This window comes from Arvicanthis niloticus, chromosome 10, assembly GCF_011762505.2.
Source record: "Arvicanthis niloticus isolate mArvNil1 chromosome 10, mArvNil1.pat.X, whole genome shotgun sequence".
NCBI classification, from domain to species: domain Eukaryota; kingdom Metazoa; phylum Chordata; class Mammalia; order Rodentia; family Muridae; genus Arvicanthis; species Arvicanthis niloticus.
In genome coordinates this window covers 59437215-59465029 of record NC_047667.1, presented here as the reverse complement: position 1 = coordinate 59465029, position 27815 = coordinate 59437215, and the positions used below count along the sequence as shown (strand labels likewise).

The 27815-nt window shown below is 40.7% G+C and overlaps 1 protein-coding gene and 1 long non-coding RNA gene across 3 annotated transcripts in view; one reads left to right on the top strand and one right to left on the bottom strand.

Annotated features, from left to right (window-relative positions):
* Positions 1 to 27815, top strand: part of Lyplal1 (lysophospholipase like 1) — a 60158-nt gene that overhangs the window by 13784 nt on the left and 18559 nt on the right. The window contains exons 4-6 of the mRNA XM_034513274.2: positions 14339 to 14454; positions 15140 to 15371; positions 17722 to 17852. Coding sequence (XP_034369165.2) covers positions 14339 to 14454; positions 15140 to 15371; positions 17722 to 17813 — 440 coding nt within the window. The 3' untranslated portion in view covers positions 17814 to 17852. The remainder of the gene's footprint in view (positions 1 to 14338; positions 14455 to 15139; positions 15372 to 17721; positions 17853 to 27815) is intronic.
* LOC143443817 (uncharacterized) lies at positions 2613 to 8774 on the bottom strand. Of its 2 annotated transcripts, XR_013113110.1 has the most exons (4): positions 8649 to 8774; positions 6901 to 7029; positions 3735 to 3788; positions 2613 to 2948 (listed from the first exon to the last, which is right to left on the bottom strand). It is a non-coding gene; the product is annotated as an uncharacterized LOC143443817 (long non-coding RNA). The 2 variants fall into 2 exon arrangements; XR_013113109.1 differs by lacking the exon at positions 3735 to 3788.

Sequence of the window (27815 nt, the reverse complement as noted above, 5' to 3'; positions counted from 1 at the left end):
AATGACAAATGTTTTTCTACTTTAATTTTTAACTGAGATTATCCATTGCAATTAGATTTTTTTTTTTTCGTATAGCTTGGATCTCATGAATATAAGATAAAACTGCTCTTACTATGATAAAAATAGGTACATGGTGAGAGTATACTGTCAAATTCATGAGCACAAAGTCTTTCAAGTAGGTGTCACAAGACATTGATAACCTTATGTTGAATATGTCACAGTGAGCCCTGATTCCAAGGGCATTCAAAACCTTGTGTAAACTCTGTATTGAATGCTTTCTTTGTCTGAACTCATCAAATACACAAACCTGCAAAAATTTCTACTTCTCTAATATATACAAATACAAGACGAGATGTGTAGACTGTCAGTTGTACAGAATGGTTTGGTTGCACAGTGTACAAACTTGTAGCTGTATATCATGATGAAGTTATAATATAAAATAAACGTCTCCATCATGTGCTAAATAGCATTAAAATATACTCAGCAATCTTCCAGAGACTGGATTAAAGAACAGTTTTAGTACTATAAAATTCCTAGACACTCATTGAAGCCAAGGAGGTACTGAGCTGTTCAGTTACTTACCAGGACCCCATAATATAGTGGAATGTAGTGGCTAAGATGCCTTCTGTGTTTTACCGTTGCTTTCTACTTTAGTTTAAGAATTGGTATAGCATCCAGCCCAGCATCACCATTTCTAGTCCTCGGGCTCCTTGTCTGTGTTACTCTGTGTTTCTGTGCTTAGCACTGAGTAGAGCTATCCCTAATAGAGGTAACCATGGAAGATCGGGAAGCTGGGGACAGGCACAGGGGAGGAGATGCAACTCACCCTGCAACCTTAGGAAACAGCAGGGAGAAATCATGGATTCCACCATCCAATCATCAGAGTAGTCTCCCTAAGTCCCTGCTATTGTGGCAGGAAATTTTCTCTATACCTAAAGGGACAAGCAAATAAATAAAGCAAGCTCTGCATCACAGATTTCTTCCTCTAAGTTACTTAAAGAAGTAACTAATCCTACTGGGCTGTGATGAGCACCCTAGCATGGTGTAATCCACAGCTATCCAAAGGGAATGGTCATGGATTATGCCCCATCACACTCCCTACCCCTGAGCATCCATTACAAGGCCTAGCACTAAGTATGTGCTGAGGAAATGTGTACTCAGTAGACGACTGATGAGCAAACTTGTGACTGGAGTAATTATAATTGTAGGAATTTAGATGAAGGAAAGGTGACGTGCACATGGGGACGTTAGGTGAGGATCAGAGGAAGATGGCAGTGACACCAAAGGTGTGTCAGTTGTTAAAATTTAACTGTTCTACTGTGCAGTCCAGGCACAGTTCAGGCAGTCCAGACAGACGGTAGATAGGACGTGGAAAAGGTTAGGCTTACTGTTTTGATTTCAGACACAAGCCACCATGACAAAGTCAGCTGTCCAGCTGTGATGTTTGGTTGATGCTCTCTGCCAAGTTCCGAGTCTGAAGTGGTGGAGTTGGATAGTGACAATGACACAGATGTGTCCAAGACTAAAGTCTCACATGCCTGGCTAGACCAGCCCATAATTACTGTAAATATCCGTGATATCTGTAAAGTGGAGATAATACAACTATTTGGTAGAGAAATGGGTCTTAGGAAGTGTCTGGTTCATTCTTGACTCCCAGTAGATCCTCTTTTGATCATTCTGTGCATTAGGAAATAATCTGCCCATAGCAGCGACAAGCTAGGTATGGAGGTAGACAGATGGCCCATTGGTTAAAAGAGCACTGGCTGCTTTTCCAGAGGCCCTGGGTGCAATTCCCTGCACCCACATGGCAGCTCACAACTGTCTGTCATTCCAGCTCCAGGTGATTGGGTGCCATCTTCTGGCCTCTGTGGGTACCAGGCATGCACATAGTAATAGACACACATGGAGGCAAAGCACTTACACACAGAGTAAAATAATACTAAATATGTGTTCTGCACCAAGCATGGAGAACCGGTCCTTGAGTTTATCAGTGTTAGGTAATGGAACCTGAGGAGTTGGTAGCAGTAGGAAAATATCAGGATGAGAATTCTGTTGTAAAGTAAGACCACGGAGCCTTTGGAAGTAGAAACTTTGGAAACTGCCCTGCATACTTGAGATGAAGAGCTTGTCCCATCACAAGCTCACCTCTGCCTGTGTATCACCTGCCTGCCCTTCTTGTGTATCAGTAAGCCCAGTGTCTGTGGCATGTTTCAGTGTGTGCCATGAAGACCATGGATTTTGTTAAGGTCGTAGAGGAACACTTTGAATCTAGGTCTACTACTCAATTCAAAGCCCCATGATAAAAAATAAAAATTAAAAAAAAAAAAATTTGAAGCCCATAATTCTTCCATTAAACCCAAATATTTTTTTAAAAGTTCACGATATTTGTCAAAATCCCTTCACAAAAAATTATACCAATAGATGTCCCACCATCTGCATTAGAACTCTTTTTTTTTCTATTTTTTTATTCTTTAATCCTTTTCTACAATCCAGATTTCATTCCCCTCCCTGTCTGCACCCCACCCCATCCCGACCGATCCCCATCTCATACTTCCCCCTAAGTCTCCAAGAGGATGTCCCCACCCCCCACCCCCACCCTATCAGCCCTCTCCCCTACTCCCTGGGGCCTCAGTCTCTCCAGGGTTAGGTGCATCTTCTCTCACTGAAGCCAGACCCTTCAGTCCTCTGCTGTATATGAGTCAGGGGCCTTGTATCAGCTGGTATATGCTGCATGGTTGGTGGCTCAGTGTCTGAGAGATCTCGGGGGTCCAGGTCAGTTGAGACTGCTGGTCTTCCTATGGGGCCTCCTTCCTCCTCAGCTTCTTCTAGCTTTTCCACAATTCAATCACAGGAGGCCTCGGCTTCTGTCCATTGGTTGGGCACTAGTGTCTGCATCTGACTCTTTCCACTGCTTGTTGGGCCTCTCAGAGGGCAGTCATGCTTCCTGTCTGCAAGCACAGCACAGCATCAGTAACGGTGTCAGGGCCTCGGGCCTTCCATTGAGCTGGATCCCAACTTGGGCCTGTTACTGGACCTCCTTTCTCTCATGCTCTTATCCATTTTTGTCCCTGCAGTTCCTTCAGATAGGAACAACTCTGGATCAGAGCTTTTGACTGTGGGATGGCAACCCCATCCCTCCACTTGATGTTCTGTCTTTATACTGGAGGTGGACTCCACAAGCTCCCTCTCCCCATTGTAGAACACTTCATCCAAGTTTCCTCCCTCTGAGTCCTGAGAATCTCTCACCTCCCAGGTCTCAGGTACATTCTAGAGGGTCTCCCCACCTCCTACCTCCCTTGCCTGTTTCCCTTCTTTCTGCTGGCCCTCAGGGCTTCAGTCCTGCCCCCCACGCCTGCAATACTTGATCATATTCTCCCCTCTTTCCCTCCCTGTCCCCTCTCTCATCCAGGTCCCTCCCTCCCTCTGCCTACCCCCGCCTCTGTGACTACTTTCTTCTCCCTCCCAAGTGGGATTGAAGAACTAGTCTTGAGTGATTTTTTTCTTCTATAAGTAAGTTTAAACAAGCATTAGTAACTAATTTTAATTTACATTTAATTTGCTGTTTTTCTTCCAGTTCTGCTTTAGTTTAATAGAAAAGACTTTTCTCTTAACAAAATTTATTAGCTTATCCCTTTTATAACATTTTTCTCTTTTGTTCTCTATAACGTAAATGAACATTCATTCAAATTAATTTAATTTTTTATAATTTATTTTACATTTAATATTTGATTTACCTGGAATTTAGTTTCTTTTTCCTCCATAGAATGAAGGTTTTTTGAAATTATTTTCTGAATCAGAAAGAGAAATTTGTTAAAATGTTAATTTTTGTATAATTATAAGACAGTCTGTGATCAAATTAGTATTTCACTGGGACTCCACGGAATTTATGAGAAAAGAAAAAATGTTTTTGGAAGAGTTGCAGATATATGTGTGTGTGTGTTTGTATAATATAAAAATATATTTGTAAAATTTGAAGTTTATAATGAAGGCTTAACAACATTTGTAGAGTAATATAACTTACAAAAATCCAAAACAGAGAAAGAAGTACATTATTAGAATTTGTAATGTGAGCCAGTCAACTTGAGTAAAACATCTTTCCTGGCTTGAGAGAGAGATCAGAAGTGCAGATAGGACCCTGTTTGTTTGTCCTTCTCAACCAAAAACTAACTCTTTGACTAGTCAGTGGTGACAATAGCAGCTCCATAGTGGGGTGACATAAAACACACGTGATTCTTGACCGCATGTACATGAGAAGTAAGTTGCACCAGCCACTGCTCACACAGGAAGCACAGAGCGTTATACTCCTGTCTGCCTGTATTATGGTTTTCCGAATCACTGAGCTAGCTGTAGTTTCTCATCTATTTAAAATGTGGCACAGGGTGACTCTGAATCACTTGTACCCATGGCCTATGCATTGTGGACACTGCAACCATGGCCTCATGATTATGGACTTGAGCGCTGAAGGGCACCAGCCCAACTGACAGCACAGGACACAGGAAAGTAGGAGCTGGGCACTTGCACTCGGAGCTGCTGACCTTTGACCTAGCACTTGTAGGTGCTCTGACCTCCCTGAGGTTTGTGCCATGAGAGACCATTGCCGTGGAGTTCAGACGTGCGATGTTGGTGAGATACTTATAGATAGGAATGTATCTGGAATTTCCTGCTGAGATTCTGTGCTCTCCGTCTCATCCACTCTGGTGGACACCAGAAGCCTGAGTGGTTATCTAGGCATGGCACTGCCGTTCAGACATCTTGAATGGCTCACCGTTTCTTCCTTGTGGATATTTGTTTGTCTCTCAGTGTATAGTGCTTCTCCACCCTCTACCATTGTCACTGTATAGTGATCATTTAAACACAAATTACTACCAAATTACGTTTCTGCTAGCTTTACTCTAATGTGTCTGTTTGAGTATATACCAACTGTTAAAATCTCAGTGCTGTTTGTGATGCAGTATAGAGGGATTTAGTAGGCAGTCAAGAATGTGCACTTTGATTCCAAAGAATTTTTATTAAATATGCTCAAGTGAATATGCATTCACTTGTGTCTCTGTGTGACCTACACATTCCATATTGAAAAATGAAAGTTACAATGTCAAAGCAAGTAGTTGTAAAGTAGGAAATCTCTTAGATTTAAAGGGAATAAAAGGGAAGTACTAGCTATAAAGTGGTTCTCTTATTCTTTCTGTGCATCAGTGGCCAGGGTTCTGACTTATGAGATGATGTGTGGAATGGGACTGTGTCTTTGAGCTTATGACAGTTTGTAAAGAATACTGTTTCAGATCTGATGCCAGAGAGGAAAGGCCCATCCTTTCCTTGTGTGTTATTTTGATTGATGCTGTTTTATTGTTTTGAATGTAGTTAGAAACAGGTCCTTATTTTGTATATGGTCTGCCATCTCTTCCAGGGTCTTGTACTGTCTTGTATTAGAATGGTATTTGGACTAATTTTTATGCTCAAGTTGTTAATAAAACATAAGTGTTGGAGTAGTAACACTCCTCAGAAACTCTAGTGGGATAGAAATTGAAGTCAGACATTCAAATATAGAATTATTGTTGGAGAAATGAGTGGAAGATGTAGGGCAGGTAAGATGGAGGCAGCAAATAGATCTTACTGGTTAAGAACTTCTTCTTCCTAGAAAAATAACCCTCTACCTGATCTTAAAGCGTGGAAAGGATTTGGTAAGCAAGAGAGAAACCTGTTTGTGGAAGAAAGGAAGGGGTGCATCCCATTCCCAGAAAACACTGTGGCATGCACCCCAGCACTTAGCATTGCCAAGTGATACACAGAGAACAGGTGATATGATGGGATGTTCACTACAGAGGGATGCCAGCCATGATGGGGTGTTCACTACAGAGGGATGCCAGCCATGATGGGGTGTTCACTACAGAGGGATGCCAGCCATGATGGGGTGTTCACTACAGAGGGATGCCAGCCATGATGGGGTGTTCACTACAGAGGGATACCAGCTGTGATGGGGTGTTCACTGCAGAGGGATGCCATCCATGATGGGGTGTTCACTACAGAGGGATACCAGCTGTGATGGGGTGTTCACTGCAGAGGGATGCCAGCTGTGATGGGGTGTTCACTGCAGAGGGATGCCAGCTGTGATGGGGTGCTCACTGCAGAGGGATGCCAGCCATGATGGGGTGTTTACTGCAGAGGGATGCCAGCCATGATGGGGTGCTCACTGCAGAGGGATGCCAGCTGTGATGGGGTGCTCACTGCAGAGGGATGCCAGCCATGATGGGGTGTTCACTACAGAGGGATGCCAGCTGTGGTGGGGTGCTCACTGCAGAGGGATGCCAGCTGTGATGGGGTGCTCACTGCAGGGGGATGCCAGCCATGATGGGGTGCTAACTGCAGAGGGATGCCAGCTGTGATGTGGAGGTAACATGTGCAGGTAATTAGGGCAGCAGGAAGGAAACTACCAGATAAGGAGATTCCTGGACCAATAAACTGACATCAGGACACCGAGAAGACATAAATATGATGGTTTCAAAGAAGGTTACAGCTGATGGTGGAATAAGCTATGAAGAATGTATTTTCTAAGTTTTATGCAAAGGACACGTGTGACTGTCTTAGTAGGAAGCATTAATAAACTACTGTAAAGGAAGAAGTATGTAAAGCTTTGCTGGGGGTGCATGTCTGTCACACAGGTAAGTCAATACAAGAGTGGTCTCTGGAGACATTCACAAATCCTCATCAGATGAATTAAGAATGTAAGACAGTGTTTAGTTTGCTGTTTTTAGAATATCTCTGTATCATGTGAGCTATAAAGGTTATGCTAAAACTTAGAAGAAACATAAGCACGCAGTTATGAAGTTTCCAGTTACTTTCTGAAAGTTGACCAGATGTGTTCAGCAGAAGCAGCTCTAACTCTTGTACTGTGAGGCAACTCACCAGTGTGAGAGCGGCCTGCCTTCTGGAGTTCTTACACCATTCACTGTGAGTGTCTTGTGTAAAACAGAAGCACGTCTCATAGCCGGGCCATACCTCTCTCGGGTTTACGTCATGGTCTTCTGTATGTTTCTGTGTAAGAAGAGAAATCAGAATGGAGAGTGAGGCTGTGGTGTGCACTGATGCTGGAGAGTCTAGAGAGGACCCTGACTCTGCAGTTAGCTGCTGCTAAGCACATAGCAGCCATCGTATGCTACTCCTGCTTGTGTGGAAAGTATTCCTAAGCTTTTCTCCCATGCAGCTGTCTCACTTGAGCCTTGCAGGGAGGAGATTAGGATACTATTGTTTTCATTCCACCAGTGAAGGGACTAACATTCAGAGATTATGGGCAGCACAGAGAGAACCTAGAACTCAAGCCCCTTAATTTAGTCAAGAACTTTCTACCGTGATCAGAATCTGTTTATGGCCACTAGGTGGTGATAACTTGTTAAGAGAAGGTATTGATATAATTTAGGTTCAGTTTTGATCCAGGATGTATAGAATCTGACTCTTATCAGAATTTTGATACTAAAAGTGTATGATCAAAACTTTACAGTATGGCGGATGATGTACTTCATCCATATGTATGTCACATAGTTGATCTATATACTCACCATGAATGGCAGTTAATAATTATGATCCAATCATAAAATGCATATTATGCAGCCATTAAATTCACTATCTACACATAGAGGTCCCTCAACAAGTGTTCATCAAATTATGAATTTAGCTCTTAACTTTCATAGATTTCATAATCCCATGCAAAGACTTCTCACGTTATGGATCCACAAGAGGTAAAGCAGGGTACAATGTAGAGGGTGTTCAACAGTGAAAACAAAATTTGAAAACCTACTGGGTACTAAGAATCTCATGATTGGTTTCCTTTATTTGCTTTCTCTATGGAGAAAACACATTACAGAATGACTTATAATTACTATGTTAGCATTATAATTGGATTTAAAATATAAGATTTTAAATATAATTAAAACAGAGGCATTTGGAATCCACAAGATGCGACTATTTTCTGAACCTCGAGTCCTGCCTGGGGCAAACATGTGGGATGACAGCATTGTTCACATAACATTGTATAACTGCTGAATTACACAAGGGCAGATACATTTTTACTAATTAAAAACAACTCAAGATTCTTTTAGCAACAGTTATCAAGCCTCCAAAGGCTTGGTTGGAACTGTTGTCTGTAGCATTTGTCTGTAGAAGAGTGGAAATATCATAATTTGCGAGCTCTGTAGGAGAGGAAGTACAGAAATGGCCACAGTAACCATGAAATGTCTGTTCCTAGACGTGCGAGCCTTCTTGCCGTTTGCAGAGTAGTAAAGGACCATGGGAGTGAAATAGAAGGACTGGGATTTTTATTACCTTAAAAAAAAAAAAAAACTGTCCCGTTGATGCTGATAGCAAACTTCATGTTTTTGTCCTTAGGAATTGGCTTTGAGATAGGACATGTTAATTTTCCCAGTATAGAGCTTTTTTTTTTTTTTTTTTTTTTTTTTTTTATATATTGTTTCTGTTTTATTTTATACAAAGAGTTCATAAAGCCAAGTTTATTATTTTTTAACATGTTTTATTCAGCTTGTTAATCTTAAGTCTATGTTAAATTGTTACCTCTTACTACTTTAAATACTTCACCAGCAACTATAAATGCCCACCATAGCCATTACCAACAATGAATTTACTATTTTCTATTTACTTACTGAGTAGCATATTGTGGGCTGGAGTTTAGCTAGCCCCCTAGATGGAAAATTGACTCACATAACTGGTCCTTTGTGTTCAGTTTCTTCTCTGAGAGAAAGTATACAAAGTTCCTTTTCACAGTGCCCCATGCTAAAGGTGACAGTGTTGTCAAAGCCAGCAAATGGGGAGCTGTGATGACCTCACTGGACTGTAAATGGGTCAGGGACTTAAAAGGACATTTCAGTAGCACATGTTCTCCACTGTGAGATAGAGAAACACGGGTTAGAGCTTGGAGGAAACCTTGATGTGATTTCTTTTCTCTCTTTTCTTTTTCTTCGCCCCTCTTGCCCCACCTTCACCCCATTCCCATCCTGCACCCCTGCCCTCTCTCTCTTACTTTATTTCTTTCTCAGGCTAGTCTCATCAAAGACACTGAAGCCACACAAACTCACTAGATTTCCTACTTAATAATGAACTGTCAAAGGTGCCTAATGTGTAAGGTTTTATGGTTTTATAATCACTTTGAGACACATTTTGGCCTATTTGTTTGATTTATTATACTTTATTTTTTTTATTATCTTTTAATGAATTAATGAGTTGGATTTTAAAAAGCTGTTTTCTCTGGTACCGTTAGATGTTCTCCCGTGTTTAAATTCAGCTGCCACCAGTGACCACGGCTAAGTTTCAATTTAAGCTAACAAACGATTAAACACAAAAATTTGGTTTCCTCATCACACCAGCTGTCCTTGAAATGATCATGGAGTGTTTGGGGAAATGTAAGTCAAGGTCTTGAGTTTCTTAGAAAGAACAGCTGTGTGGCCCTGGTGTATACCCACAGCAGACTGGACCTTCTTAAATCGCTGCCGTGTTTGTACTTAACCCATAATGCTTAGTGTGGAATTACCACAACAGCTGAGCTTCCCAAATATCCAGTTCATGACAGATGAGCATCTCACATCAGACATATGTGATGAGATTTTTCTAGTGGTCTGGGACTGGGTCTCATATTTTTTTTTTTCAATTTTTTTATCTTTAATCTTTTTTACAGTCCAGTCATTATCCCCCACTCCAGACTTTCTTTTCTTTGATGAGCATTGTTGTTTGCGTTGCTGTGAAACTCACAGTTCCCCTGCCTTCTCCTCCCGAGTGCTTCAGTGCCACCTGAGCACCGCCATTTCTAGCTTCAACCATACACTTATTTTTAAAAGCTTTATCATCATATCAAATTAAATTGCCAGAAAATGACATTTCCTGACAATAAATTTGCCTCCTTCTGGAAGTATCTTTTTCAAACTTCAGTTTACATTAACTTCATTTATCCAGTGAATATTTATGAAGCTCCTGCTGTGTCCAGCCCTGTTCTAAGCATAGGGAGACCTTTCTTCTCCAGTGAATGCTAAGTCCTTATGCTCCCTACTGAAGACCTTATTAAAGTGTCAGTAGCAGAAGCAGCCGTGTGCACAATGTCTGGCTTTTGAATTTTATGTTTAATAAAGATCTACTTAATAAATTCCAGCAAGAAATTAAATGCTAGGAACAGTTTCTAGTATGATTTATTATGATTCTTCCTGTGAAAGTGTATTGCCTTGATAGAGAGGAACTGGTAAACCTCCAGCTACAGCTGAATTACCACTGTGTCCATCTGATGCCCTGCCTCCTTCCCTCTTCTCCCCAGCCTTGACTGTCCACCAGATTCCTCTCGCTGTCTCTGTCTCTCTGTCTGTTTCTCTCTCTGTCTCTCCCAGTCTTTCTCTTTCTCTGTCTCTCTATCTGTCTGTGTGTGTGTGTGTGTGCATTTGTGTATGTCTCCCTGATTCTCTGTGTGTGTCTATACATACGTGTGTGTCTCTCTACCCTTGACCCCCCTATACACACACACCACAGAATCCCTTTTCGAAGCATAGCTTAAACAGTGTATTTGCCTTTACAATGTGTACGAATGGATAAGACACAAAGGCAGAGCTAGAAGAGGTGTGCATTCCCAGCATCAACCCATGAGGGTAGGATAGTTGTAATTAATTCTCTCCTGAGAGAGATTGATTCTTACTCCCCAGTGAAGAATGGATTTGTATAGTTATGATAAGTGGAAACTTTGAAAGCCTTCAAAGATTCAAGTTTTAGTGCCGACCAACCACATACTACTGTTTAGAAACCTGATGGAAATTGTTAAGGCTATCTGCTCTAGCTCTCCAGTTTTCCTGGAAATTAAGTCCTAGATTTTAATGAATTTATTCAGACATTTAGGTAGGATATGTCTCAGGCAGACTAGAAGTAAGTTTCCCATATTTTCAGTCTAATCATCATTCTAATCCAAATTTTAAGTTGGGAAAATATTAAGAGAAGTTTGTACATTATTGCTAATCTGTAAAATATTAAATTGTCACATTTTTGGTTGGTTGGTTGTTTCTGAGGTAAGATCTCACATAGCCAAGATTGACCTTGAACTCCTGATCATCCTGCTTCCATCATTGTGCTGGCAATATAGAGGTATACCACCAAATGTGGATTTGGTTATACATACTTAAGGATTCAGTTGCCATTATGTGCCAGGCACTGTACTGGGCTCGGTGGTTAAAGATAAACTAGCTAATGAGTATATGCTTATGAGGGCAGAGACACCAGTCAGCCCATGAAGGTTGCAGCCAGCCAGCCAGTTTCTGACACTTGAAGAAAGAACTGCCTCTTCCACTTTCTTCAGCTTGAGATTTATAACTTCCAGCGAACTAGTGTGTTTTCAGCAAATAAAAATGAGAATTTTGCTTAGTTACTGTGTAGAGATTTCAGAAGAAGGAGGCCTGAAGCTAGAACCACAGCAAAATCATATGAAATAATAAGTCAGATTCCACTCTGCATACACACATGGTCAACTGCTGCAGATGCTGATCTTGTCTGTACTGAGTTCTAGATGTCCAAAGGAGGCACATGGGGGATGCATCATTGTACAGACACACAGCTATAGCCCACTAGCTCTTCCATTGGGGAAGGCTCACACATAGAGCCAAGCTATGCTTAGTGTCTTGAGCTGTGTGCATTCCCTCTTACTGCACAAAGCTGTTCCAGAAACTTACTTTGCTGTCTTGCATCTGGAGACAGTGCTGGGTCTATCATCCTTTAAGGTGTCTCTTGTTCACATTGGTCTAGTCACTAAACCTCAGGACTGTAGTGCTACCAGTGAGCCCCTGTCATTTCTTCTGGAGAAATTACAGGCAGAATATTCGTTCTTATTATGCATGATTATTATTTTACAAGTTGTACCTTTTAGGAGAAATCTAAACTTTGCAATCTGCTAGCCTTCTTTTATGTACTTGAATCCTGGGCCTTAATTAATACCAGTTGCCTTTCCCAGAGGAAGAAAATATTCAAAGGCTGAATAAAAGTACATTAGCTCTGTCACAGTGATCTTCATCCCAGAAGTCTTTACGTTAGACCTAAAATTAAGGACATATCTTTAAGCAGGCCACCTGTGCTATAGGATGTTTGATTACATTGTGAACCCCAAGACTGTGAACTGGAAAAAAACTTGTTTCTAGTTGTGGTATGGCTCAGCCCTTAGCATACACCTTTAATTACAAACAATGAAGGCAAAGTTAGTTTGTAGAAGGAACCACCATGTTTGAAAGTGGTGTCTAATTGAGTGGCAGACAAAGTGATGAATCAGAGAAAGATTTGACAGGATAGGATATGCCCAACTCCCACAATACAAGAAAAGAAAGGGAAGCTACTCCAGGGGTAATAAAGAGAGAGGAGGAGGCAGTTTTACTGGGAGAGTTGTAAAGACAGGTTTTAGAGAGAGAACAAGCTAGACACAGATGAAGACGGAATGAGCTAGAGAGTGAGAAAAAGCTAGATCAGAACAGATTGTCAGAATTAGTTGGTAGCCAAGCAGAGCAAAAAGTCAGGCCAAAGAGAAACCAGAGTAAATAAGTCAGCTTAGGAGTTTGAACCAGAATGGCTAAGTTGAATCAGCCAGCCAGAGATTAGAAAGAACCAAAAAAGGGCGAGCTTATTCAGCAGAAGGTCTCAGAGGCTGAAGACATCCTAGGCTTAAATAAGATTGTATAGAGGCTGGAAGCTTCCAGGACTAGCTAGGCCTAGGTGGAGGCAGTAAGCCTCAGACGCAGTTGCTTCATGCAGATAAATAAAGGATACTTTTACATACCTGCTTCCTCTGTCCACAGTCTTCTCAATGTAGAGAGGGAATATCTTGAAAATTCACATGATGCTCTCTGATGGGCTGTAGGTTGTACTTTACTATGTGAAACAGGGCAGTAGGCTGAAAATCAGGAGACTGAATTGTGTGCCAGAATGTAATTTTAAAGCCTGTAAATGTGTGGTTTATTTTCATTATTTCTCATAGGATACAAACAAGATGGCTTCAGTTCTCATTAAAGGCTAGGACCATTTGTGGAGCTCTGAGCTCTGGCCATGTGTGGCATCACCTGCTCTTTGCTCTTTCACCACACACCATTCCTAATCTGTGATGCATGTGTTTTCTCAGCTGCGCCCCTAAATAGTAGGGTCTCTCTGTGTCTTAATTTGCCTAGTTCTAGCCACTAGTGCAGTATTCTGCACTTAAAAAGACAGGGGCAGGGGAAGCATGAGTTCCAGGCCAGCCTGGGCCACATAGTAAGACTGTTCCAAACACCAAGGGCTGGCTAAATTATCTCAGCCCTTGGATCACTTAAATCTGTTAAGTAAGTAAATGATGTTTTTCTTGCATAGGTGAGTTTGTTTTATTCTATCTTGTCAGTTTGCAAAATAATACCAGTATGCCAAAAATGCTTTACCAATGTTTTTAACCATCATCCCTAATGCAGCCATTACCAGGCTCTGTCATGGGGAAGATAGCAGATACATACATGACTATCAGTGGAGCCCATGGCACAGCACCTGATACAGAGAGGAACATGGTGTTACCTGCAGGGTGGTGTGAGGTCTCCTGTAATTATGACCCAAGCTTAAGTAGACACTGGAAGTGTAACCAAGTCACATTCATGCTATGGCTCATACTTTGAATTACGATGAATACTTTTCTTGATGTATGTGATTTCTCTCCTAAGTCTGTCTTTGTATAATGCATCTCTTTGCTACTGATGTCTTGGCATTATTCGCTCACAACAGGATATGTTCTATGAGACCTGAAGACCACCTATGGTTTGATTAAGAATCATGCTGCCCACAGGCTCAGGTTTGAAGGCTTAGTCACCAGGAAGTGGAATTGTGAAAGGATAAGGAGCAGGAGGTATGGCAGTGTTGGAGGAACTGTATCCCTAGGCTGGTGGTGGGATTTGAGGTCTCAAGTGTCCACATCAGACCCAGGCACACTCCCCCACACCCTGTCCTCATCTCTCTGCTTGAGGATCAGAGTGTAGCTCTCAACTACTTCTCCAGCACCATGTTTGTCTGCCTGCCACCATGCTCCCCACCATGACACCATGATGATAACAAACTAACCCTGTGAAACTGTAAACAAGCCCCAATTAAATGCTTTTTTTTTAAATAAGAGTTGCCATGGCCATGGTGTCTCTTCAGCCATAGAACAGCGCCTAAGATGGAGACTGAAGTTCTTTTTAGGAGTCTATTTCCTTCATATCTCCAGAGTCTTTAAAATGCTTGTGAAAGATGGTACTGACCTGTTTTATTCCGAAGTACCTTGGAACCATGTGTGTGCTCCTCCTCGTCTGATAAGCACGTGTGTTGCTTCCTTTAGGCGGATTTTCTATGGGAGGCTGCATGGCGATGCATTTAGCATACAGAAATCACCCAGATGTGGCAGGAGTATTTGTTCTTTCTGGTTTTCTGAATAAAGCATCTGCTGTTTACCAGGTAAGTTCCAGATTAAAAAAATAATAAACAAATAAGCAAATGTAACATGAAACATAAACACAATGAAACTAAAATAAAGTTGATCATTAAGCAATAAAATGTGGTGCCTAGTCGATACAGATTAATAGTGGCTGGAATTCATGGCCAGAAGAGTCATGTCACATCCAGGAGGCCTCTGTGTTCAGCATGTACCTCATGAAAAGGACAGTTAGAGAGGAAGGATATGTTTAGTATTATATGAATTCTTTATACCAAACTAGAAGGTAGAAGACTATAGTCAGACTTTCTTGTTATGAGTCTACTCAAAAATTACTTATAAAGCCAGTACTTTGGTGTTACAGCTTCATGACCCAAAGTTGAACAGGGAAGTAGAATGTGGCTTCTCTCTCCAGTTATGCCTCAGCTCTGCACTTCTTCCTCTTAGTCTCCCCATGAAGAAGTCTGTCCTTGCATTTACATCCGGTTCTTGAAGGAACCCTTCACTGTCCTTTGAAGACCCCTCAGTAGTGTGAACACAGAGCACATACCCATACACCCCTCACAGAGGCCTGCTCACTGGCATAGGACACATACCTCGCTCTGCACCACCCCACAGCCTCTTCCTCTACATACAGGAGCTGTAGAGAACTAGGCGTGGTCTTCTCTGATTGATTGCCTAACTGGGTTGTCTCACATCTTCCTTTAGGATCTTCAACAAGGTGGCCACCCGTTCCCTGAGCTCTTTCAGTGTCACGGCACTGCAGATCAGCTAGTTCTTCATTCTTGGGGCGAGGAGACAAACTCAAAACTGAAATCTCTAGGAGTGAGCACAACATTTCACAGTCTTTCAAATGTTTACCATGAGCTCAACAAAACTGAGCTGGAGAGGCTAAAGTCGTGGATTCTCACAAAGCTGCCTGGAGAGACAGACGGGCAGAGTGAGTGACTCCTGAACACTAAATTGTTTATCTTACATCTAACATTTTTTTCTTATTTAATCTTCACAAAAATGAAGATTGTTGAAACAGCCAGCATCCCTGCATTATACAAATGGAATTGCATGTCTGTCTATTTTCATTCAACAGGATTGTCTTGAAAATCATCATGTGATGAACGTCAACTGTTTATTTTGTCGCTGCATAGGTGCCATTGAGGGGGCACACTGACATTTGCTTGTTCATTCCCCACAGATTTGGGTGGCTTCCTGTGAGAGGCTATCATAAATAGGGCTGTTATGAGGTGTTATGAGGTGTAAACATCCACCTTAATGGTGGCGAGCCTGGTGACTTGTTGCAGCATCACCTGAAACTGCCCAGCTGTTTCTCACTGTGGCTTCAGCATCTTCCATTCCAGCCAGCAGTGGGATAGCCCTCGATGCCCAGTTCTGCACTGGACTTTCATCTCGCCCATTCTAATGGCTGTGTAGTGTTCATGTAGCATTTGACTTCCATTTTCTTGGTGCCAATGATGGGATACAGAATCCTACACTAGGGGGTTTTCCCAGGTTTGTGAAAATCAGTTTACCCTCCCCAATCTGTTTCTAGATTATCTTTGTGAAAGTGATTTACTGCCAAGTTATAATGACAAATAAAATATGAAAAAATAATTTACTGATTTGCAGACGTACTTATTAAAATGTCTAGCCCCATAATGAGTAATTTAATCTTATTATAGGTAGAATGAATTTAGATCAATAGCTGTGCATTGTGTTTCAGATAACTGCTTATAAACATTTAAAGATCTTTTAAGTATTTTAAAGTAAGTGTATAATAATAGGTCTTTTGTGGTTTCACACACGTGTATTGTTCATTTCTCATAAATCTCCCTGTACATCTTTCCACTGGCCCACTTACCCTCTGCTTTCATTTTATGTACATGTTTGTATACATTGTGTGTACACGTGTGTGTGTACATTGTGTGTGCACACGCATGTGCTCTGCATTTGAGAGAACCCATGGCAGTGTGACACTGATCTTTTTCCCTTCTCGTCCTCCTCCCTCCCCTGGAGCTTCCTTTTCCCCCACATACTCCTGTTCTGCTCTCACACTGATCTGTATATAAACCTAGATTCTTCATATAAGAGAACATGCAATAATTCTTCTTTGCACATGATGCCTGTGACATTTAACATGCTCTCCACTTTTGATCACTTTACTGGAAATTAATAAAATTTCTTTTTACATCTGTATAATACACCAAATTCTTTTTACCCATTATCCATCAAGGCTTTGCACTGACTCCATCTCTGAACTACTGTGCATAGTGCTGCAGTGTGCACAGATGTGCAGCTATCTCTGGCAGTGATTTAGATTCCTTCAGGCATATGCCCAGGACTGGTTTTGCTGGAGCATATGGTAGCTGTATGTTTAGGTCTTGAGGAGGCTCTGTATTGATCTCCATAGTGGCTGCAGTAGTCTCTGTTCCACCCAGGAATATTTAGATCCTTGCCTGCATTTGTTAACATTTTTTTTATGACAGCTGTTCTTACTTGGGTGAGATGGAATCTCAGTGTTATTGTGAATGTAATGTAGCTTTTGCATCTGGAAGTGCTGGTGATGGGGGACTCACGGGGTTTTATGGGTTTCTACCAGGTCCATTTGATAAACAGGTCCTTTGAATACTTTTCTCTTCACCAGTCACTGAATGTGAGCTGGATTTTTCCAGTCAGGCAATAGGATAGAGTCACAGTTCTTCTGGGGTCAGGTATTTCAGTTCAGCCCAACAATAAATAAATAAATAAATAAATAAATAAATAAATAAATAAATACCTTCATTTCAAAAGTTGGAGTAACTGCCATCAAAGGGATTTAGTGTCCAAACTGTATGGGATAGCTCTAAGTGGAAGTCCCCTCCCTTTACCAGGTTGATACCTTTCTTAGTTACAGAGTTTTGTGTTCAAGGACTCATTGAAGATGTGAAGAGCCAGAGGTCTCAATACTTTGTTATACCTAGGTCTTCTCAAGTAATGTCATTTTGGCTGCTTACACACATTCTTAATAGAGACTTGTAAAAACTGCACAGTAGCATTTTTAGCTATAGAAGCCAAAAACCATAGCAGTGAAGCCACACAGGCTTACCTATCCTCTTCTCTCCCTGCCTGTGAAACCTACCTCCACCCTGGCAATTAAATATGAGTACACCTTCACTCCATGGAACTATGGAACAAATACCAACCAGTGCCTAGCAAGCCCTCCAGAATGAGATTTCCTCCTTCCCAACATTCTTTGGTTATTAACAGATGCAAGTGGTTTTTGTCCCTTATGGTCCCCAATAATCTTTCTCCTTCAGAGAGCCAGATTCTGAGAGAGAAGAAGGACAGATCAGGAGCACAGATCACTGGAGCAATTCCATGTAGGAAGCAAACCCCATTTCCATTCTGAGCTTGGTTCGACTGCTTAAAACCTATTCAAGTCTGGGAGGTGAGTTCCCTTACCTTTCAGAGGACCAGCTTCACTCCCATTGTAAACTTGGCAGAGGGTAATATTGATGTGGAGATTTAAATAAAAGTGGACCCCATAGGCCCATAAGGAGGAAAACTATTAGGAGGTCTAACTTGTTGGAATAGGAGTGACCTTTTTGAAAGAAGTGTGTATCATTCACTATTTGCTGCCTCTCAGCTCTTTCTCCAGCACCAACTCTGCCTACATGCTGCCATGCATTCCAGCCATGATGATAATGGGCTGAAACTGTAAGTTAGCCCAATGAAATGTTTTCCTTTATATGACTGGCTGTGGTCATGTGCTTCTCCGCAATGAAACCCTGACTAAGACAGTCATATCATTTGTGCTTTCCCATGACAGTCCATCTCAGAACTTTCTCTGAAAAGACCAAAGTTCTTAGGAAACAGTCAAGGCTGTTATAACAAAAATGTGACAAGGTAAAGCTGTTAAGCCCCTTGTACTATCTTTGAATGATCTCTGGTTAGTATGACAGGTGACAGGAGGGACACAGTTGGTGACCCTCTTCCTTTGGCTTTATTTATTTTGGCTCATAGCTTGAGGAGAGTAGGGAATGGCATAGTGGCAGAAAGAGCTGTTGGCTGTCTACACAGAACAGTGCTGCTTGCTCAGATCTGGGCAGATTAGGAAAAACGCCAGCATATAACACCGCTTGCTCTCATATTTATTAGGTAAGCAAGCTGGCTTTCCAGTGTTGTTTCTGGTCTAGATAACGGGGTTGTAAAGTCCCCTATTTGCACATGAAGAATTGGGTATGTGCCATTAGTCCATTTCTACTGTATAACAAAATATACTAGGCTGGAAATTTATAGAGAGCTGAATTTACATTTCCTAGGTATAGAAACTGAGAAGTCAAGATCAAAACACAGGCAGATTAAGTGTCTGATAAAAAAAAAAAAACTGAGTCTTAGTTCAAGATGGTACCTTTGCATCATAGAAGGGAGGAGACAACAAGGAGACAACAAGCACCAGGAGTTGTATTAAGTACTTGTTTCTTTACTGGACATGACAAGAACCATCTTAATGGGTGAAGGATTTATTTTGGCTCATAGCTTCAGGAGAGTAGGGAATGGCATGGTGGCAGAAAGAGCTGTTGGCTCTCTACACAGAAGAACAGTGCTGCTTGCTCAGATCTGGGCAGATTAGGAAGAAAGCCAGCGTAAGACACTGAGCTGAGCTGGGCTGGGCTGGGCTATAAACCCCAGTACCCTTCCTGCAGTGACTTATTTCCTCAGCTGTCAGTAGCCATCCAGGAAAGGCTGAAGGCATTTCTGGAGATGGCCCACTGTTTTGCATAGCCTGCAATGAATGAATTCTAAGAATGCAGGGACCTCAGAGACTTCATCACAAGATTTCTTCTTGGTGTTGATATGCATTTTTCTGTCACTATTACATAGCCTAATGGTTCCTGGGCATTAGTCCACCCTATTGGGCAGATTTCCTGCAGATCAACATAAAGATGAACTTTAGTAAATTAATGCTGTTTAGATGAATTAATGGTTTTATACAATTCTTGATTTGATTCAAATAATTTTAGGAAGAAAATTTTAAGATAATGGTTTTAGTTGTTTTGTCAGAAAGTATAATAAAGTTAGAATCAAGAATAGAATGTGCCCTCTCCTCATAGACTAGTAAGTAAAGTCTGCATAATAAAGAATACAATGAGTTTTCATTAATTACACTAAGAAGAGAAATAGGTTTGGGACAGATTTGTGATCAGGGAAGAACATTTGTTCTAGGTCAGAGCCAAGGATGAAGCCACAGGTGTGCACTATGATAAAACAAGGCCATGTGAAGCTGTTGCTTTGAATCTATTATGAGCTTGTAGAATGAAACACTGCTTTGGACTTAATATTGACAATCTTCTGTAACTCCCCTTTTATGTAGTATTTTATCTATGAGGTAATTCTATAGAACTTTTGTCTAAGAAGGAATATAAAGGCCAGAGAAAAGAAAGTGGTGGCTTGGGGACTCTGCCTCATTTATCCAAATATATATGAATATATCTGTCTGTCTATCAGTATGTACACACAAGAGTTAAAAGAATTCAGAGATTCTCACTTGGCAGTCATGCCAGCCTCAGATAGTTAACTTTTGTTCCCAGTAGTGCTGACCATGTAAATCACCTGTCAGTGGGCCCTCAGTCAGCTATCAGCAGGACCCCAATCACCAACTCCCTACTTCCTTTCACTGTCTGCCTGGTTAACCCTTTGATGTCAGATCTGGCCTTTGACATCCAGCTAGGCTGTACCTCCTAAAGGTACCATGACCTCTTGTAAGAGCACCTCCAGGTGGGGACCAACATTCAAACGTGATCCTGTCATGTGAAAGACATTTTACATCCAAGCCATAATAGATTACATCCTACCTCTTATAATATTACTAATCTATCACCATGGAATTTAATGTTTACAATAAGAACTTTAGAAGGATTTACATACTATAGCATTAACTGATACCCATTTGGGATGAATATGTATACCAATTACTGAAGGGTAGGCTCATAGGTGAGGCAGGCTGAGGTCTTCCAAGGGGAGTTAGAAACAGTACCATTGGAAAGCTGTTTGAGCCTCTTGTCTCAGTCTATACTCACCTCACTGGGAGCAGGCTTCGAGAGTAAAGGCCTCAGGTTACCTTCAGTTTACCATCTCTGGTTTGAAGATGAAGGCTTTCAGCCTTTCGTTCTTGCTCTGGTGCCTGCCACTTGTTGCTGTACTTTCCCAACATGATAGACTCTTCTTCAGTAATTGTAAGCCAAAATAGACTTTTTCTTTTATAAACTGCTTTTGGTTATGGTGTTTCACTACAGCAACAGGAAAGTAATTAATGGTGATAAATGCAGAGAACCTTACCAGGCCAGCGTGTAGAGAATAAGAGACTGTTGAGCTCTTGACTCTAAGTGGGACATCTGTATCATAACTTGACAAAGTCCTGCTCATCGTCACAGGGCTACCTGAGGCAGGCAGTGAGGGTGATGGTGGTGATTGTTGGGCGATAGGGGGTGTTGACTTTTGGTAATATGTTTCTTTTTTAGCATTTTACTATTCCATGGCCAAAGGCTGGTGGATTCTGGCAGTTTAACTCCACTAACTCTTTCAATACCTCTTTGCTATCCTGTGGCCAAAAGCTGCTGGCTTCTAACACTATAACTCCTGATGATAGCAGGAGGAGATTAAGAAAAAAGGTTTAGTTATTTGGGCTCTTCTCCTTCTGGCTTAAGAGTTCCTCACTGTAAGGATAAGAGGCTCAGAGTTCATTAACTCTTTGTGAGCTAGAGAGAAGATAAATGGAAGAAAAGAAGAATCAGACACACACACACACACAGAGAGAGACTCTGGCTGGGCCTGATCACCTGTTTTCATCAATTTCACAAGTGCACTTGCATACTTATACACACTCACATAAACCTACATATATATGTACATACATATAGGTAGACACACATATATACATTTGGTGGATAGAGCAGAGCCTCAGAAGCCACACTTTATTTCTTGTCTCTGGCAATTTATACGTTCTGAGCAAAAGTTCTTTATGAAATTACCTCATAGATAAAATGTTACAGGAGTTATACAAAAAGGGGGTTTTAGAAGGATGTTGATAGTTCAAAGTAGCATTTCATTCTATAAGCTCATTATAAGTTCAGAGCAGCAGTTTCACATGGCCTTGCTTTATCATAGTACACATCTTTGCCTTTATCCTTGTACCTGACCTAAAATGAATGTTTTTTTTTCCTGATCACAAATTTTTCCCAAGCCTATTTCTCTCTTTAGTGAAATTTATGAAAACTCATTGTATTTCTTATTATATAGTCTTTACTTACTATTCTATGAGGAGAGGGCAGATTCTATTCTTGATTCTAACTTTATTATCTCTTTCTGGCAAAACCACTAAAACCATTTCCTTAAATTTTTTCCTAAAATTATTTGAATCAAATCAGGAATGCTATAAGGTCATTAATTCATCTAAACAGCATTAATTTATGAAAGCCTATATTCTGTAGGAAATTTACCCAGTAGGGTAGGCTGGTGCTCAGGAATCATTAGACTATGTGATCATGGCAGGATAGGCACATCAGCAGTGAAGCAATCCTGGAATGAAGTCTCTGAGGACCCTGCATCTCGGGGCACACCCATCACATCCATGCAAAATGATTGGCCATCTCCAGAAAACTCACTTGCCATAGCCTTTCCTAGATGGCTTCTGATAATAACTCTACCCACGAGGCTCAGGGATCATGTTAGAAGAGGAAGAGGAAACATTGTAAGATCCAGAATTGGGGATCTACAGTAAAACATTATTTGCTAGAAATGAAAAGACCATTGTACACAAACTCATAGCCATGCATTCATAAAACCTAGCCAACAAAAAGTCCCAGCACGAATGGAGAGGGGTTCACAGAGTTCCACCCCTAGATAGGGAGATATTAGCAACTGAGAGATGTTGGAAATGAAAGTTTATTCAGGGATGCAGCCCTCAAGAGGCTACCTATGCTCAGGTACATCCTACACCCACATACATACAGTATGCACCTGTGCCAGTACCTAATTTTAAAATGAGTACATGCTGTTGCATGCTGTTGTGAGGGGAAAGTAGTGAAGGGAATAGATAGGAAGCAACTGGGAACATATTTTATCAAAACATACTATCTATCTGTCTATCTATCTATCTATGAAATTCTAAAGCATTAAAAAATTATTGAGTTTTCATTTTCAGTCTCCCCAAGCCAAATCTCAGTTTTCCTAGTCAGTCATTCACATGTCCAACTGAGAAGAAAAGATACAGTTGGTGTTTTAGCTACCTGACATGTTTCGTCTAGAAGTTTCTGGCATGCTTTCTTTTACCAGTGAACGTGTTGAAATTGAAGCTCTGGGATGGAAGTTTTCAAGAGATATCAAGCCCCCTTGGATATTAGATATTCTTGTATGCTTTCTATTATGTTACAAGAATGTTAGGGGTGTTCCAGAGAAAGCTGTATCAGACAGGAGCAAGTAAACAGCCCTCTTTAATATTTTCAAGAGCGATAAACCTGTAGTAAGTCAAAAAGGAATTTCTTAAACAGCAAATGGAAAATCCATTAATTTCAAATAGTAACTGACATGACTGTTTTAGCATCTTAATTATGCTATGAAATGTCAAGTGTGTTTTAAGGCAACTGGATAAGAATGTCTTACTTCTGCCATAGAAGTCAAGAGTATTTTATTGCTGGAAGGGAATTCAGAGATTATCATTTTACACGTGTGGAAACTTGAGGTACATAGAAGCATAGATATGCTCATGGTCCTGAATTTGCAGGATCTGCACAAGGTTGCCCTGAGTGGTGCTGTGTTGGCTATGCTACCTACCACGATGGGACGTATAGCTAAAAAGTTACATAAAATCAAGACTTTCTACAGTAGGAGCTATTTCTTTCCCTTTGTACATATTTTATATTCATGGTTTGGGGGATCCATGATCTTTGCTGGCTTGCCGAAGGGATGAGGTGAGTTGGTCTCCACGTGCCCTAGTGTAATCAGAGCAGGTTAAATTCCTATTTACAGTCCTTGTAGATACTTGTATATAAAGGTATTCTTAAATCTTATTCCTCATTCCTCTTAGAGTTTTAATATCTGAACTCCAGTGGGTCTGTAGAGACTGAACTAAAATGGTCCAGCAGTCCAGAGTTGTTGCTTTAGTGGATTGCCCTAAGCATCCTTCCCTTTTGAGATGCTTGCACAGCCTTTACATGATCACATCTCTATGCTCCCTACTGTCCTTCCTGTCTTGTTTTCTTCCTGTCAGTTAACAATCACTGAGACCTTTTCTTGAGACCTCTAAGCTCTACTCATTGTCCCCCTGAGTTTGGTTCCCTTATCCTGGGTTCAGTGGTTCCTCTGCCTCTTCTCTCTCAACCCTTCCTTTTATTTGATCTATAGCATGCCATTGAAGCTAGTGGCCTGTGCCACTACCTAGCAAGTTTTGCATGCTTCTAGTCTGTTCTGCCTTTGGAAAACATTCATATTCCCAGTGGAAAGTGTTCACCGTCTGACCCTTGTCTGTTTCAGCCTCTCCTGTCACAACACAAGCATACTGTAACTCTCCTCTTCCTCCCTGACCCCAGCCTTCCTCTCTCTTTCTCTCTACTGAGAAATGTCAAACCCCTCTACAGATTTGCCTATAGCATATTATATGTTCTGACTGGAATGTTATCATCTCCTCCAAGTGACAAAACTCATATATTTCAGACACGGATATTGATACCCACTTGTTTTGAGCAGAAATAACAAGTACGTTTTTGTTCTATATTTATCTTTAACATATCAATCTGCATTTACTCCAAATTAAGTTAGAGGGCAAGAATCGGAGTTCTCAGTGCCTGCATAGTGACTAACACACACTAGATATACAGTCATGGATGATGCCAGTATTATTATTTCTTTCTGGATTACTTGAGCATTGGTTTTAATTGTCCATTAGACTTTCATAAGAACTAGGCATGCAGTTGGTTATAGTTTATTTTTGTGGAAGCTTTGTGTAGCCAAGTACAGAATTCATAACTCTGCTTCTACCTTATTTCAGGTAAACACAGATTATCAGTCAAAAAGTTTTCTTTGAAGGATACTGATAGGTATAATCCCATTCAGTAGCTACTACCAATCAAATGCAGTTTGAAGCCATTGTGAAACTTTGGGGGGTGACATGCTATCATAAGTCAGAGTCAATATTGAATTACCCAAACCTTTGTCCAGAATTGTTGAAAACCCTGAGATGTATGCAATGACATTTTGAACAATGTCTGTGCACATCAATAATTTGCAGCCATTTGCTTTAATAGTTTATTAGTTATTTAGCTTAATTAATTAGTTAATTAATTTTTAATTATAATTCTTAAGTTATTTACTTAAATAATTAGTTAAAAGTTAATTTATATGTTAACAATTGTTTATTAGTCAATGATCATTGCTCAATTTTTTCCTATTCTAATTACAGGGTTATTCATTTCCATTTTACTTTGGTGGTTGTTGTAAGAATAAATAGAATGAGACCATCTCATTCCGGAAATTACCATTCTAGGAATTTTTGCATTCTGTGCCAGAGCTGTTATTGTACATCTGTTCTGGGCCTGGGCCCCGGCAGGAGTCTAAGACAATAATCATGGCAACCAAACATGGCTCCCACTCAGTGGAACTCACTCCTTGCTGAAAACAAACAGTGCAACAACTGGTAACAATATGTGAAGGGGAATTCCTCCTGTTCTCTTGATATTCTTCCAGAAGTTTTGATTCTGAGAAAATGCGAAAAGAAATTACGTATTCTTAGATGTCCTTAACTTGATTTTCTAAATAGGAGTGTATAGGACTCTCCGATATGTACCCAGCACACACCCAGATGATGAACATGGATTGAGAGAACTATAGAGTTGAATCCATGATGAGTATATACAAAATAATTCAGCAAACTAAGTAATAAGTAAACTATTTTTATAGTCCCAGGTTCTGTCTCTATACCTTATTGTACTTGAAGTTTTAATCCTCCTGTTTAAGTCTCCTTAATGCTAGGATTGCAGGTTTAGGGCACCATGCCCAGCTAAACAAGATAGTTATTAATTATAAGGAGTTCAAATTACACAGTTGAGAAACATTTAACCCTAAAAGACTACATATTGCAAGTCTCTATATAGTTTATATATGGACAGTAATATCATTAGTATTCACTGAGAAAAATGTACACAATACTAGCCCATGACTTGTAATGCTCTTGTGTTCCAAAAAAGTAGAAAGAGAAAAAAGAGAAGTTAATAGAAGAAAGGTACATATATGTGGTAACTACAGGTAAAGGAGAGATCAGGTATTATCTTAGAGTTTCATTGCTATAATGAGACACCATGACCAAGACAACTCTTAATAAAGGACAACATTTACTTGAGGCTAGCTTACAGTTTCAAAGGTTTAATCCATTTTCAAAGGTTTAGCCCATTATCATCATTTTAGGAAAAATGGCAGCATGCAGGTAGACAAGGTGCTGGAGAAGCCAAGAGTGTCACATCTTGATCCGAAGGCAGCAGGGAGAGACTGGATTCCATGCTTGGCAGAGCTTGACCATAGGATGTCAGTCAGTGGGCTGTGAGAGGCAGCTGGGTACCTGGTTGAGCACAGGCTTTAAACCCTGGAGACTCTCCGGGACGGTAGAAATATGGCCTTTCTCCTCAGCCCCTGGTTTCTTTCACATAGCTACAGCCTTCCACAGAGAGCTCTGTGGCCATCAGTCACATAGCACAGGTAGAGGGCATGACTACAGGCTGCAGAGCCTCAAGACAGATCTCCATATTGATGACATACCTAAAGGCCAGAGGGTGTAGCCAAATAAGCATTCCTTCCCAGACCCTCCTCTTTGCAAAAGGTATTTAACCTCAGGCCCTCCCTGAGAATACCAGGGTATAGCTTCATCCATTTTCCGCCATGACAATAAATATCTTAAGACCATGGGCTATCTCTCTTCTTTGGGGCCTGCAGTAGGGAACCATGGAGAAAGCCTTCAACTCCAGAGTTGTTGACCTCTCTACGTTCCACAGAGGCCACCAACTCAAGCAAGCGAGCCGAACCAGCCATGACCCAGCCAAGTGAGTTGCCATGACCAAGAGTCTCACCCCTGTGGGATGTGGGATGCAGCTGGAGCTCATCTTTCCCCCTCCCCCCTTTGGCTGCAGCTCAATCCAGCCTGTATGCTCCTGTCTTGACTCCATCACTCCCTTACTTAACTGCCTAAGAGGTTCCTATTGCCATTGACTGACTCGGTGAAGCTAATTCACTAATCAAAAAATATTGGTTCAACTAGTCTTATATTCCCTCAACTCAATGCTTCCAACCATATCTAAATGTAAGATACAAATAAGTATTTGTTAGTTCAATTCATGACTTCAATAACTGTAATTATAGCAAAAGTTTAGCAGAAACTCTTTAATTGCCAAATATAACAATATTACTTTGAATGCACCTCCTTTGACTACATTCAGTGCCTCAGTGCACATTTGCTTAGTTTAAATGCCCATGAGTTTTTATAATTATGGTAGGAGGGTATTTTTACAAACTGAAATTCTAACTGGAAAACTGAATTCTATAGGTGAATGCACCCACCCTGAAGCCAGACTCAGCCACCCCAGAGGATAGTCTCTGATTTAAAAGTCAGTTTCATGTGGCTTTGAAAAATATTTGTCAGAATTCAAGTACATAAATCTTTGAAAAGAGCTAATAAAATGACTGATAATGACAACGACAACTTACTGTACAGGGAATATTGAAGGAAATATAACCCTACTTTTAGAGAGTTCCTCTTGCCAGTATGTTGAAATGCTTGGAATTTTAAATAAATCATCTTTTAAAGACCCTTAGTGGTCTTTCCTAGGTTGGAGCTAGGTGGGTGAATATCTTGCATGCATTGGAATGATACCCATCTGAGGAGAGTGAGAAGATTGTTTGCAATACAACAAAGGAGAGCACTGAGCACACCAAACATTGTTGATTATGACAATGAGCATAGATGCTCAAAGAGCACAGGCAGGTAGAGATACCAAAATACACAGTATCTCCAGTCAATCTTTTAAATAAAAGTATCTGTATTTTATATCAACAAGAGATTAGCCTGAAAGTATGAATATACTCATACAAATAATTGTGTTAATATAATACACATATTACAGGCATTTTTACTTTGTACATACATACATACATACATACATGTATATTTACATATCCATGAGTTTTTAGGGATAGACGTGATCAGTTAGTAATAAAAGAAAACATGTCCATTAAGCCTGTATCTTCTAATTTTCTTGACAACAGTCCCAAGGTTATAATATATAAAATTGGAAATGATCACTATTTTTTTAAACATTTGGCAAAATACTCTCTAGGGAAGTACAAGCAGACTGATGTTTTGTCTGCATCG